The sequence below is a fragment of the Castor canadensis genome, chromosome 3 (genome assembly GCF_047511655.1).
Source record: "Castor canadensis chromosome 3, mCasCan1.hap1v2, whole genome shotgun sequence".
Classification (NCBI taxonomy): Eukaryota; Metazoa; Chordata; class Mammalia; order Rodentia; family Castoridae; genus Castor; species Castor canadensis.
The window spans coordinates 39,420,872-39,437,254 of NC_133388.1; the positions used below are offsets into that span (position 1 = coordinate 39,420,872).

At 32.5% G+C, this 16,383-nt stretch overlaps 1 protein-coding gene across 17 annotated transcripts in view; it reads right to left on the reverse strand.

Moving 5' to 3' along the window:
* Gphn (gephyrin) overlaps nucleotides 1-16,383 on the reverse strand; it is a 571,921-nt gene that overhangs the window by 424,987 nt on the left and 130,551 nt on the right. For all 17 annotated transcript variants that reach the window (XM_074067764.1, XM_074067753.1, XM_074067755.1 and 14 more), the window contains exon 2: nucleotides 6,338-6,416. In XM_074067764.1, the coding sequence (XP_073923865.1) occupies nucleotides 6,338-6,416 (79 nt within the window). The remainder of the gene's footprint in view (nucleotides 1-6,337; nucleotides 6,417-16,383) is intronic.

The window sequence follows — 16,383 nt, forward strand, 5'->3', positions numbered from 1 at the left end:
GGATCTCATAAACTATTTGCCTGGGCTGGCTTCAAATCATGATCGTCCTGATCTCTGCCTCCTGAGTAGCTAGGAGTATAGACTGTCACCAGCACCCAGCCTAACGTATTTCCTCATTTGTGGAAGCCAGGGGTTGGGAGTGGCATGGACAAGACCAGAAAAGTAAAAACAAAACAAACAAAAATCAATGTCATGAATACTGGGGAAGTGAAAGTAGGGAAAAAGGGGAAAAGAACTAGAAAAAGTAATAGGGAAAATGTGATTAAAGTACATTAACCGCATGTGTGCAAATATCACAATGAAACCCCTTACTTTGTACAATTAAAACATGCTAAAATTTTAAATATATGCTACAATTTTAAATATATACTGCCAGGAGTATGGAAATAAAGGTCTTCTGAAAGTATAGTTATGTCTTTTGGTTTGGAATTCTAACATCGAATACAGTACAGTGATACCAGCCTAGATTAAATTATATTGTCCCAATATATACATTATAAATCAGCAAATATATAATCCATCAAAGAAGAAAAAAGAGAAACTGATTAAAAATGATAAAAGCTTACTCTTAGAGGTACTATTTATAAATGAGACACCTTTGGTAGCTGTTTTACATTTAAAGAACCATTGATAGCAGAGCAAAATGAACAATTGGTAATGTTTAAAGTGCTGCTAATGGAAAAATAAAAATCTATAGCTGATAAAATTTATCTATAGGGAAACAAAGAATAACATTACAAAAAGTCTTCTGTTTTGCTTAATGAATAGTAAAGAACTCAAAGATATTCTAAAACTGAAACTTTATTGCCCATGAAAAAATAAATTCATCTACCCACAAATGTAGTATGAGAATGTAAAGCTTTATGAAAATAAGCACTTCAGAAACCATTGTTTATCCTCCAATGACTGGCATTTTTAAGAAATTCAATTTGCCATAGCAACCTGTCTTAACATCAGCAGATAAGTACAGACTATATTTAGAGATGACTGCTTTCCAGACACCTATCCTGCCTTTCCTTCATGTCATGAACCAAGGGACAAAAATATCATTTAATCAGTTAGACTGTAGTGTGATGACAAGTATACTCAGGAGAATGACGCTGTATTTCAGAACCACCACAATAATAACGTTTATACCCAACATGGTAAAATTTATACAGAACATAAAAGTATATATAATTTTCATGGCTAAAAATTTTACAAGCTGATATAATTATTTGTCTACTTTTATCTTTGTTCTTCAACATAAAATGTCATTAATCACTAATGATTTGTAACATAAAAATATGTTTCAATTACTAGGTGTTACTGTTGTTTTTAATCACTATGTTGAATTTCCAAGCTGGTATATGTGAGATATAACACATAAGGTATATACACTTTACATATCAGGTATAATAAAAGCAATAGTAATATAAGACAAGTCAAGCAATACAAAATATAAACAATGCCAAGCACTGGTGGCTTATGCCTGTAATCCTAGTTACTTCAGAGGATGAGACTGGAGGATTATGATTCCAGGCCAGACCAGGCAAATAGTTTGAGAGATCTCCATTTCCAAAACAATTAGAGCAAAATAGACTGGAGATGTGGCTCAAGCAGTATAGTGCCTACTTTACAAACATGAAACCCTGAGTTTAAATGCCAAACCTACAAAAAATAAAAAATGAGATTAAATAAAATGTTATTTTACAAAATTACTATGACTAATTTATGCTTTTAAACTTGTTTGTAATGACAGCAAAGAGAATTTCTGTTTCAAAACAGTTTAGTTTACTTTATAACATACCACAGTGTTATAATAGTCAAAAATAGAAAACTTTCTTTTTGCCCTCTAGATCAAAGTCATTATTAAAGACAAGATGTGAATAATGAAGTTCAACTGAAAATATCAGGAACACTCATTAGGATGTAAGCTCATCACCTCATATCCATTGGTATAATTATTATCAAACACAAAATAATAATGTGTCAGTGAAGATATGGAAAAATTGGAACCCTTACACATTGCTAATATACATTCAAATGTGTGCAACTGTTATGGAAAACAGCACGATGGTCTTCAAAAACTTCAAAACAGAATTACAATATGAACTGGCAATTCCATTCCTAGATATATATAACAAAATGATATATATGTATACCCATGTTCATAACAGTATTATTCACAATGTCCCAAAGGTGGAGACTACCCAAGGATCTATTGATGGATGATTGGATAAACAAAATGTGGTGTGTGTATGTGTGTGTGTGTATGTGTGCAAAATTTTTCCTATTTGATATAAGGAAAATTAGCAATACCTTACATTCTAAATTATACTAGCATTCGTAGGTGGCCAATTCTTATCCTATTAAATAAGCAATTCTTCCCCTTTCATATACAACATCTATGACAGCCCTAAATTTTAAGAGCCTTTGCAAATTAAATGAGACATAGCCACATACCCAATAAACAACCAGACATCCCACATACAAAAAGCATCAACACCGTTAATACAACAAACTACTCTAGTTCTTTTCATTTATGTTTTCTCTTCTGATTCTTAAACTGTTTTTAATATCTATAAATGAGTCTGTATTCAAATCATTATAGCATTTAGAAATAAGTAGTAAGAACGATAAAGAACAAACATGGCAATATATTTTGTGTCTTACCATAGCATATACTCAAGAGGGATTTAAGAGTATTGCAAATAATCTCAATATAGAATATAACTGAATATAATTTAAGATAAAGTACTTTACATATGCTATCTCCTTTTCATATAATTTTCTCTCCAGAACAAAGTGTATAAATGATTTTATTCTTCTCCATTGAAAGAGAAAAAATTAAATATATCATGCAATCATAACATCTTGTATGGATAAATATTATGCAGCACATTACATATGTTTTTAATGCAATAATAACTTGTCTCGTGTTTGCAATCCTAGCTACTCAGGAGGCAGAAATCAGGAGGATTATAGTTCAAAGCCAGCCCCAGCTAATAGTTTGGGAGACCCTATCTCAAAAATAACCAACACAAAAAAGGCCTGGCTCAAGTGGTAGAAAGCCTGCCTAGCAAGCCTGAGGCTCTAAGTTCAAACCCCAGTACCACCAAAATAAATAAATAAATAAATAAATAAATAAATAAATAAATACCATCAAGCTAAACTTGATTGATAACACTTTTCAATGTACTATTGAGAGATTACAACAGCAAAAGGAAAAATAAAACAACAGAAAGTGACAAATTATACATACAGTGGAGGAAAACAACCTTAAAACATATATTACCACAAACAGAAGATAAGCGATTAAAACAATTATTTCAAAATTATGCGTGTATGCAAATCAATAACTAAAAACAATTAGGCACATTAATCAGCTAAAATGAGTGTCAATTTCATTTAACACCTAAAAGATTGTGATAAAAACAACCACCCAGTGAAAAAAGCTTGCCACGTATACCCTTCCCCTCAACCTGTCATAAGGCATATACTCTGTTCCCATTATTACAAAAGTTTCATTAGAGATGTGCAACTTTCTCATATTATTTCTTATCTCCCCTGGCATCCCACCTTTATCATGTTCATACAATAGCTCACTCAGTTCACTCAAGCCCAATAATTTGTTTTGTTGCAATAGAAGCAAAATCTTCGGACATGTATTATACAGTCTAGGTAAATTACAGAGAACCTATTACATTAGCTTTTTACAGATTTACAGTATGGATTAATCAATTTATGTTCTGCCTTTGTGATCTCTTTCCAGGCAATAAGTCCTTCATCTTCCTCTGACTACTTGTGATTTAAATATCAATACCTATGTATCTATATCCATATACATGTTTAATTTGGTTTTATTTCTGTACTTCGTCCACAAAAATTCTGAACATAATTATTTCTCTCATTCAGACACACTACACCCTACTCTGAATGTCACTATTGCTCAGAAAAGCCCAGGTTTTTCTCAGCCCACTTTTTCCTCCTGAGTTATTCTGTCTTCCCTTCTAATAGTATCAATGCTTAAAATATTTAATCCTTATTTAAAATCAACTTCTCTCAGTAACACCAGCTCAGGTGAGTGAGTCACAATACAAACTTACAAGGCACATTAACATATAAAGCATTCATTTAACACATATCTTATTTAGCACTCTGTTTTATTTAAAACACTGAAATAGTATGTATATAATTTTAATAACCATTTCACTAGTCTGGAGTATTCATCAAATGATTTTTTAAGGAGGATATTTCTGTAAAAATGGTATTTCCACATATATTCTAGTCAACACAACCTCAGATAAAACCATCTATACAGAACATGAATCAATGGTAAGTGGTAAAGATTTATGTCAAGAGGATGGGATAGAAACACACAACTTTTAAAACAATTTCCCACATATTAAACATGCTTTAAATGAATATTGCTACCAAAGTAACTCAGAATAAAATATTTTTCATTACAACAAAGAAAAAATTGGTTTTCCATACTGGACACGTATTTCTCCAAAAGTTTTATCAATAACACATGGGTGTCAAACATTAATAATACATTCTAACAATGTTTAATAAAGTAAAACTTCTTTCCAAATCCAAGTGGGCATGAGTGAAAATAAATTCTTTCTCCTTGAATTCCACCATTCTTATGTACCAGACTAATGCCAAAAAGGCTAATGCCAAATTAAGTGAATGATACTAAATTAAGGTATCTGCTGTTCTAAAACAAAGATTCTGAGAATTATTTTGTCAACACAAAAAAGTAGTCTAAGATGAATTTTTTAGACTACCATAATAAAAAAATTAGAATTTAGTCATGGGTTAAATGATGCATATTATTCCATATTCTAGAAAAAAAGTACCAAATTCTCTCAAAAGGCTATAATTAATTATTATACACCATTACTCAAATGTAATTGTCCATACCTTTCTATCATTGAAGATCTTCTAAGCGTATTTTTCATTATAATACTGCATTAAACAGATATATAATCTTATTATATTAAGATGTTCCTTACAATTAATAATAACAATAATTATTTTATTCAATCAAATGGGTAAAATCCTCTGAAGAAATTATGTTTTCTCCTACATCCATAAGGAAAACAGAACTCTTCATGGAAAGAAACATTACTCAATTCACTATGTATATCCACATAGACTAATTATACTCTGTTAAATTATTATAGGATTGAAAAGACAACTGTCAACCTTCAAATGAATGAATATCATTGAGAAAACATATTGACAATCCTTCTGAATAAGTAAAAGAGAGACTAAGAAAAGGAAAAAATGGAGAAAGTGCATTGGGAAACATTCTGAAATACATTTTCAGCTTTTTCTCTCTCTCTCTCTCTCACAGTTTTGTAAATAACTAATCAATCAGTAATGAATCAATAACCTTTGGTTTCAAGACATTGTTGTGTTTTATTCCTCACAAAACCCTCAGTGATTTATGAGTGAAAGTTATAGGAGAACAGAGGACACGTGATCTGGAAGACTGATTTTCTATTTTAATATAATTTATTACATACATGTATGATGCTTCATTGAGGAAAACATGCCAACACTCAATTTTCGTTTCCTATTGGCTAGGTTTACCTAGCTTGATTGTTGTTACTTTATTTTTTTGGTTGTTGTTTTGTTTTTAAAGATAAAGAGTGATTTTACTAAGACAGTATAATTCATATGGAAGACAGTCAGTAAATATAAAACTGCAAAAGAAGTAATTCATAAAACAGAAAGTAATACTATTTTAGACTACATGCTGATAATCAACAGAATTGAATGATAAGCAAAATAGAAAAAAATTATCAAACTCCAAATTTCCTGTGTCATGTACATTTAATATGGAACATTAGAAATATAAAGTCAAAGGGCTGGAGGTGTGGCTCAAGTGGCAGAGGGTTTGCCTTGTAAGCTCAAGACCCTGGTTCAAAACCCAGAACTGTCCCTCCCCACAAAAATACAGAGAAGTATTCAAGTATATATTGCTACTACAAATAACTTTTATATTTATAATTCTAATTACAAGTAAAATATTCAAAGAAGCTTAAAATTGATGTGAACAAATTTAATATGACCTGCCCAAGCAAATCAACTACTAAGAATTTTCCCTGCCTACTACCTACTGCCACATGGCAAGATATCATCAGCTGGCAATCTTTTATAATGACCTCATCCCTTCTAAATTCTCTTCTATTCCTAAAAAGTAACTGTTCCATCAAGTATCATGGAACATACAACAATATAGAAATTGCTCTACCATAAATCATCTTTCAGCTATAATGCTTTTCAAAAGTAATGCCAATAATGAAGTTTTCAATTATACTTAGTACTGAAACCAAATACTCACAGAGAAGGATCTTGCACAAGATCTTTGAGATTTATCCCACTGCGGTCTTCTGCAAGATTCCTGAAGCAACTATCACTCACTAAACAAGAAAAAGGGGGAAAGAAAAGAAAATTAATTTGTTTATATTTCAAAAGATACTGTTGACCAAAAGGAATTTTGAAATGAAAATTGGCTTGAACTTTTTTTCCTGGTAAATTTAGCAACAAATGTCAATATTCAATAAGAAAAACAAAGTTTCAATGACAAGTCACTAATTTAAGCACACAAACTTAATATATAAAATAATAAGCATGTAACAAGTCACTGCTCCCACAATAGAAAAAAGAAGACAAACTACCCCCTACCCAAAATCACATTTTTTAAAATACTAGAGAGCAATGAAAACAAAAAAGGATCAACTAAATTTTCAGAATGGTAATATAACTTCTGAGGTAATCTGAGCCATCTGATTATTTTGACTTGTGGGAAATTCAGAGATTTAGATGAAAAAGAAGTATCAAAAAGAGAGACTCTATAATAGAAAAGAAAAACTACTCTGAGATTGGAGGTATGGCTGTAAGAAAAATGAACTTTTCTATCAAAGTATATGTCACACTCTTAGATTACTTAAAATTCCTCAGGTTGCCATCTTAGGTGACTTGCATTGTTTAAAGGGTTTCTGTTTCTTCTTTCGGATTCTTGTACATCCCCATTGCCTGCAAAAGTTGCCCACCAACTTGCATGCCCTAACCCATTCCCCAAGCCTTTTAGCCAATATGGAAAGATTGTGAACCTTTAACCTGGACAAATCCCCAGGTGAGGGGCAGGTAAAACTGCATCAGAGATATAAGGGGAAGCCACTGCCCACCATTTTGTGCTCACATATCCGCTCAGCTGGAGTGAGTACATACTTGCCCCCTTCTGATCAAAATAAATTGCCTTGTCAAGATTTTCTCTGCCTCTAAAGTGTCTGTTTTCAGCACTGGAGGGGCTTTAATTCCAACATGGCTCAAGAGGAAGAGTGCCTGCCTAGCAAGTGGAAGGCCCTAAGTTCAAACCCCAGTATAAGAAGCAAAAGGAGGAGAAGGAGGAGGAGGAGGAGGAAGCAGTAGCACTACTACCAATATAGCTCTGAATATTTGCAGGTTAGCATGACAGACTAGAAACAAGTGGAGGCCAAAATAACAGAAGTTTTGGAGAATAACTAGCACTTCCTCATAAGTTTTTAATATTGAAATAAAAAGAATATATATGTCCAATGCTACTGTTCTACGTTGAACAATAATTATATGCAATAAAAATTAAAAATATAAAAAGGAGCACAAAGTGTGAACAATAATCAAGAGAAAAAAGAATAAGTATAACGTGACAAAGAGATGGCATACAGTTAGAAGACAAGGATTTCATGAAATCTACTCAATATGAGGGGGAAAAAATACAGTGATAAAAAAGGGAAAATGTCAACACAGAATTAAAATCTATAAAATGAGAAATAAATAATAACTTCAGAATGGAAAGTAAAATATATGAAAATATATTAAACACACAAAAAAAGGATTAGTGAACTTGAAGAAAGATTAGCTGAAAATGTTCAAACTGAAATAGGGGGAAAATTGAAAAGAACAAAGCATAAGTCATATGGGAATGAAACAGTGAAAGGTACATGTAATTGCAAGTTATAATAAATAGAGAAAATGGAGGAGAAATAATACTATGAGAAAGAATTAAAAATTGCTGAGAATATCAGAAAATGGATCCAATATATTAAATACACATATGAAATACAGGAAATACCACACTAAAAAAAGTGAAAGCAAACTACAACCAGAAGTCAAAATGTTGAAAATAACAGATTAACAAAATTATCTTAAAAGTAGCCGTAAGGAAACAAGGACATATCACCTTCAAAGGAAAACAATAAGGCTAAAAGATGGATTTTCAAATATAAATTATGGAATCCAGAAAACAAAGAAACAATGTGTTTAAAATGTTAGGAAAAAACTGAAAATATGAAAGTCTCATTTTGAAAAAATATCCATCCAAAACTCAAGATAAAAGCAAAATGAATTTACTCATATAATACGTCTTCCGTTTTCTAACAAAGATTAAGTGATATGTTACTTGCTATTTCAATTAAATAGTTTTATGTCTTAGCCATTTGTAATCTATGTAAGCCAGAAGACTATAACATTTGACTTGTTCCTTTCAAAGTTCTATTACTTAATGTTATTTAAATTTTATATTTCCTTTTATTATAGACTCTTAAAATTACAAGTAGTAAGCATTAAACATACATATATGTTTTTGAGCAAAATGATTAACAAATTTAAAGAATTTTGCTTGAGAAACATTTAAAGTTGGGAAAGGGTAAATTCATTTTTCATAAATACCAATAAGAAATTCATCCCACTGTTTTGTAATCAAAGGAGTAATCTGAGTTAACATATAAAATCTTCAAAACATATTTAATAAACAATAATCCCAACCACTTGATTTATAACAAATCTGCTTTTTATAATTTTAAAATAAATGTTCTCTTACACCATTTCTTAAATACGGCCAAAAAATAAAATGTTGACATTCTGTAAGAAAAGCTGGTTTCCAGTTGGGCTAAAGGAGAACTGAAGGTATATGAGCCATAAAATTTGTTTTTAGGCTGGGCTTATTGCTCATAACTGCAATCCCAGCTACTCAGTAGTCAGTAATCGGAAGGATCACAACTTCAGGCCAATCCCTACAAAAGGTTGATGAGACTCCATGTCAACCAATAAAACTGGGTGTGGTGGCCTGGGCATGTCATTATAGCTACAAAGGAGGCTAAAATAGGAGAACTGTGTCTGCCTGGGCAAAAAGTGTAAGACACTTTTCCAAAAATAACTAAACCAAGCAAACAAACAAAGAAACAAAAATAAAGGACAGTGATTTGGCTCAAATGGTAGGGCACTTGCCTAGCGAACACAAGGCCCTGAGTTCAAAACCCCAATACCACAAAGAACAATTTGTTTTCATAACATTTCTTGCCCATTTTGGCAAGAAGAACTTAGCTGTAAGAACTTCAAGAGCCTAAGAATTTGGAAGTATTAATTTAAATGAAATGAACCTTTGCACATTTAAAGACTTGCTAGTTAGCTACATGAAACAACTTTTGCTTTGAAAGATACATTTCTAGGATACACATCACATTCAAATTTTAAGTTAAAGATTAAGAAATCTCAGCACAACAATTTATTGCTTACAGGAGACCCATGTCACCAAAAGAAATAAGCATAGGCTTAGGATGAAAGGCTGGAAGAAGATTTATCAAGCCAATGGCCCCCGAAAACAGGCAGGAGTAGCAATACTTATCTCTGACAAAGTAGACTTCAAACCTACATTGATCAAATGAGATAAAGAAGGACATTCCATTCTAATAAAAGGGGAAATACACCAAAAGGAAATAATAATTATCAACCTATATGCACCCAATTTCATCAAACATACTCTGAAAACCCTAAAAGCATATATTAACTCCAACACAGTGGTTGTGGGAGACTTTAACACCCCATTATCACCGATAGACAGGTCATCCAAACAAAAAATCAATAAAGAAATCCAAGAACTAAAATATACAATAGATCAAATGGACCTACTTGATGTCTACAGAACATTTCATCCAACTTCTACACAATCACTACATTCTTCTCAGCAGCCCATGGAACCTTCTCCAAAATAGATCATATCCTAGGGCACAAAACAAGCCTCACCAAATATAAGAAAATAGAAATTATACCATACATACTATCTGATCACAATGCAATAAAACTAGAACGCACAAACAAAAGTAAAGACAAAAAACAAGCAAACAGCTAGAAACTGAATAACTCATTACTTAATGAACAAAGGGTCACTGATGAAATAAAAGAGGAAATTAAAAAGATCCAGGAAGTAAACGAAAATGAAAATACAACCTACCAGAAACTATGGGACACAGCAAAGGCAATCCTGAGAGGAAAGTTTATAGCCATGAGTGCATATATTAAAAAGACTGAGAGATCCCAAATCAATGACCTAATGATATATCTCAAACTCCAAGAAAAACAACAACAAGCAAATCCCAAAACAAATAGGAGAGAAATAATAAAAATAAGAGCTGAAATCAATGATATAGGAACCAAAAAAACCATACAAAGAATTAATGAAACAAAAAGTTGGTTCTTTGAAAAAATAAACAAGATTTAAAGACCCCTGGCAAACCTAACTAAAATGAAGAGAGAAAAAACCCAAATTAGTAGAATCAGGAATGCAAAAGGGGAGATAACAACAAACACCACGGAAGTCCAGGAAATAACTAGAGACTACTTTGAGAACCTATATTCAAAAAAATTTGAAAATCTTAAAGAAATGGACAGATTTCTAGATACATACGATCATCCAAACCTGAACCAAGAGGAAATTAATCACCTGAAAAGATCTATAACACAAAATGAAATTGAAGCAGCAATCAAGTCTCCCTAAAAAGAAAAGTCCAGGACCTGATGGATTCTCTGCTGAATTCTATCAGACCTTTAAAGAAGAACTGATACCAACACTCCTTAAACTGTTCCACGAAATAGAAAGGAAAGGAAACCTGCCTAACACATTTTATGAAGCCAGTATTACACTTATCCCAAAACCAGGCAAAGACACCTCCACAAAGGAGAACTATAGGCCAATCTCCTTAATGAACATTGATGCAAAAATCCTTAACAAAATAATGGCAAACTGAATTCAACAAAACATCAAAAAGATTATTCACCACGACCAAGTAGGCTTCATCCCAGGGATGCAGGCGTGGTTCAACATACGAAAATCAATAAACGTAATAAGCCACATTAACAGAAACAAAGACAAAAACCACTTGATCATCTCAATAGATGCAGAAAAAGCTTTAGATAAGATCCAACACCATTTCATGATAAAAGCTCTAAGAAAACTAGGAATAGAAGGAAAGTTCCTCAACATTATAAAAGCTATATATGACAAACTTATAGCCAGCATTATACTTAATGGAGAAAAACTGAAACCATTCCCTCTAAAATCAGGAACCAGACAAGGATGCCCACTATATCCACTCCTATTCAACATAGTACTGGAATTCCTAGCCAGAGCAATTAGGCAAGAAGAAGGAATAAAGGAATACAAATAGGTAAAGAAACTGTCAAAATACACCTATTTGCAGATGACATGATCCTATACCTTAAAGACCCAAAAAACTCTACTCAGAAGCTCTTACACATCATCAATAGCTACAGCAAGGTAGCAGGATATAAAATCAACATAGAAAAATCATTAGCATTTCTATACACTAAAAATGAACAAACTGAGAAAGAATACATGAAAACAATTACATTTACAATAGCCTCAAAAAAAATCAAATACCTAGGTGTAAACCTAACAAAAGATGTGAAAGACCTCTACAAGGAAAACTATACACTTCTGAAGAAAGAGATTGAGGTAGACTATAGAAAGTGGAGAGATCTCCCCTGCTCACGGGTTGGTAGAATCAACATAGTAAAAATGTCGATACTCCCAAACGTAATCTACATTTTAATGCAATTCCCATCAAAATTTCAATGACATTCATTAAAGAGACTGAAAAATCTACCGTGAAATTTATATGGAAACACAAGAGGCCACAAATAGTCAAGGCAATACTCAGTCAAAAGAAAAATGCACAGGCATCACGATCCTGACTTCAAACTATATTACAAAGCAATAACAATAAAAACAGCATGGTACTGGCACAAAAACAGACATGAAAACCAGTGGAACAGAATAGAGGACCCAAATATGAAACCACACAATTATAACCAACTTGTGTTTGACAAAGTGCTAAAAATATACGATGGAGAAAAAGCAGCCTCTTCAACAAAAACTGCTGGCAAAACTGGTTAGCAGTCTGCAAAAAACTGAAACTAGATCCATGCTTATCACCCTATACCAAGATTAACTAAAAATGGATCAAGGATCTTAATATCAGACCACAAACTCTAAAGCTGATACAGGAAAGAGTAGGAAATACTCTGCAGTTAGTAGGTATAGGTAAGAACTTTCTCAACGAAACCCCAGCAGCACAGCAACTAAGAGATAGCATAGATAAATGGGACCTCATAAAGCTAAAAAGCTTCTGTTCATCAAAAGAAATGGTCTCTAAACTGAAGAGAACACCCACAGAGTGGGAGAAAATATTTGCCAACTATACATCTGACAAAGGACTGATAACCAGAATATATAGGGAACTTAAAAAACTAAATTCTCCCAAAACTAATGAACCAATAAAGAAACGGGCAAGTGAACTAAACAGAACTTTCTCAAAAGAAGAAATTCAAATGGCCAAAAAAACACATGAAAAAATGCTCACCATCTCTAGCCATAAAGGAAATGCAAATTAAAACCACACTAAGATTCAACCTCACTCCTGTTAGAATAGCCATCATCAGCAACACCACCAACAACAGGTGTTGGTGAGGATGTGGGGAAAAAGGAACCCTCTTACACTGTTGGTAGAAATGTAAACTAGTACAACCACTCTGGAAAAAAATTTGGAAGCCACTTAAAAAGCTAGACATTGATCTACCATTTGATCCAGCAATACCACTCTTGGGGATATACCCAAAAGACTGTGACACAGGTTACTCCAGAGGCACCTGCACATCCATGTTTATTGCGGCACTATTCACAATAGCCAAGTTATGGAAACAGCCAAGATGCCCCAGCACTGATGAATGGATCAAGAAAATGTATCTATACACAATGGAATTTTATGCAGCCATGAAGAAGAACGAAATGTTATCATTCGCTGATAAATGGATGGAATTGGAGAACATCATTCTGAGTGAGGTTAGCCTGGCCCAAAAGACCAAACATTGTATGTTTTCCATCATATGCGGACATCAGATCAAGGGCAAACACAACAAGGGGATTGAACTCTGATCACAGGATAAAAGCGAGAGCCCACTAGAGAGATATGAGGATGGGTAAGACACCTAAAAATTTAGCTAGCATTTGTTGCCCTCAACACAGAGAAACTAAAGCAGATACCTTAAAAACAACTTCGGCCAATAGGAGAAGGGGACCAGGAACGAGAGAATAGGTTAGATCAAGAAGAATTAACCTAGCAGGTAACCCACATGCACAGGAAATTAATGTGAGTCAACTCCCTGTATAGCTATCCTTATCTCAACTAGCAAAAACCCTTCTTCCTTCCTATTATTGCTTATACTCTCTCTTCAACAAAATTAGGGATAAGGGCAAAATAGTTTCTGCCAGGTATCGAGGGTGGGGGGAGAGGGAGGGGTGGGTGGTAAAGGAGGGGTTGGGGGCAGGGGGGAGAAATGAACCAAGCATTGTATGCACATATGAATAATAAAAAAATTTTAAAAAGAAAAAAAAACAGAAATCTCAGCCAAAATATTGAAATTTTGGCTGCCTGGTAAAGTACACAGTTTTTAGTTATTTTTATCAATGCAACAAATTTTAATTTTGAACTATAAATTATAACCACAGTTTAAAAAGCTAGTGACTACTTTCTCATATGTAAATCATATCAAAATCAAACATTTGGGGGCATCTCAGTTTTCTATTTTTTCTTTCTTTAAGTGTTTGACTTCTAAAAAAAATTACTACGGTCTTTGCTTCACTGAAAAGTGAAAATGCATTAATATATCATCACAAAAGTTAAATAAAATAGGAGAAGTTATAACAGAAACATGTAGTCAAACTGCATAGGACTAACATGAAAATTATAAACTGGCTTGTCAATGCAGTTTATGTTAATATAATAATTAGTTTTGAGAGGAAGAAAAGAAATTACTTGAAGTATTGTAAAACAACCTCTTAACAGAAACTTAACATGTTATACCTATGTTCTGTAAATGTTCGTCTTTCTTGATCTATAATCAAGAGTTCGTGGGGAGACTAGATATTCTGCTAAGAGATTATACAGTTAATCAATAGCAGTACTAGGTGATCCCTGTCGCTATTACACCAGTGTCTACAATTTGAACCACTATGTTATACAGACCATGGTTCTTAGGTATTTCTCATTTCAGACCCGCATCATTATTTCAGACATAGATTTCTAAAACCATCTAACAAATAAAAGTTATACAATTAGTGTATGTGATAATCAAAGCAATTTCAAACTATTATTAAAGAAATACAGACTTTTAAAGTTGAGGTCTTCTACTTAAGTGGTTAGATACTGTCCATCATGGCATCTCACGGATTCTATAGAGGATCAATAGTATTCTTTTCTCCTTCATGTCAAAGAGCCTGGGTTTTGTTTGTTTGTTTGTTTGTTTGTTTGTTTTATATACTAGACAGCTTTCAAAGATTTTATTTTAAAAGGTATTCCTAAAGAAATTTGATATAAGCTGAAATACAAACACATATACCTAAAATCATGGCTTGCCTAAGATCATCAAGAATTAGTATTCAAACTCTGCACATACTTAGAAATATTTGTAATATAGACTCTTTAGGAGGCTTCTTAAGTAATAATAGTATGAACTATGAATATGGGTATATTCATAGTTCTGATCTAGAATAAATGTAATAGTGTATATTCATTATGTACTAGTCACTTCTTGTTAATTTTGTCACATATAGTATGATACAGTATTAAGTATAATCCATGTGATCTTTGATAAAAATCTTTATAATGTATTTTAAAGGTTCAAATAAGGATTATCCCATCAGATTATTAGAAAGTATATCAAACCCAGGGTCTTATGCACGCTAGGCAAGCAAGCTACCACTGAGAAAACTTAGTAGCTCCTTTTTCTTATTTCTTGAATGACATCAATATCTTATTTTTCTCAAGTCAGTAATGATTTTCCTGTAATAAGAACATCACTGTCTATAAAATTTTATGCTTAAAATATAGTACAAACAGAATTCAGTATAGTATGAACAATATTGATTACACTGTCTCATGTTTAAGAACATGAAAACAAGAACTTAACCAGTTGAAAGTTATTCAGAAGACAGTAAAAATAGATGCAATTTAACTCTTTTGTTGTAGTTTCTTAATATCCAGTGAAAAGGAATGACTCTGCAAAAACAACGGACAACTTTTAAATGTAAATTTATACCACAGATTCCAGGAGATTTATTCAAAGTTAAATTGGACAAGTGAGAAAATACTTACAATCCTTAAAAGAAAAAGATGAATGACACTGATATAAGTGTATTAAAAGATAAATGTCTGAATATCAAAAATTGAAGACCCTGTTTTTGGGAACATTACATAGTTTTCTAAAATAGTCCTTCTCTATCGTCACATTGTCAAAGTTACATATTTAGTGAAAATACAGTATGCTATAGTTTTTAAATTACTTCAAAAACCTTCAGCATTTAATTTATTTCATTCCGTTATGAAAATATATCAAGTATTGCAATTAATACCTGATTAAAAACAAATTAGACTGACTCCATAATTTTTGGTTTCACTTTTCAAGATATTCTCTACTATTTAGTTTCTTTTTGTGTTACTGAAGTTAAATTCACATAACGTAAAACTGCCGTTTTTAAGTGTGCAATTCTGTGACATTTAATACATTCATGTTATGTAACCACTACCTCTATTTAGTTTCAAAATATTTTCATTATTCAAAGAGAAATGCTAGTACTTATTAACTAGCCTCTCTTCCACAGCCTCTGATAAACACCAATCTGCTCGGTGGACTATGGAAACTATTCCAGATAGTTCGCACAAATCAAAGCATATGCGATGTAATTTTTGTGTGTCTGGATTCTTTCCTTCACATAACATCTCCATGTGACAATTCTTCTCCCATTCTATGAAATATCTTCACAACTCTCTTGAAAGTGCTTTTTAACACAAAACAACTAATTTTGATGTTCAATTTCTTCATTTTTTCTTTGATAGTCTGTCCTTTTGATGTCATATTTAAGAAACCACTGTTAAATTCAAGGTAATAGGATTTTCAACTATATTTGCTTCTAAGAGTCTTGTAGTTCTAGCTTAGAGTCTCTGGCCTGGTTTGAAATGATTTTTGTGTATGGTGTGAGAGTAAGATTCCAAC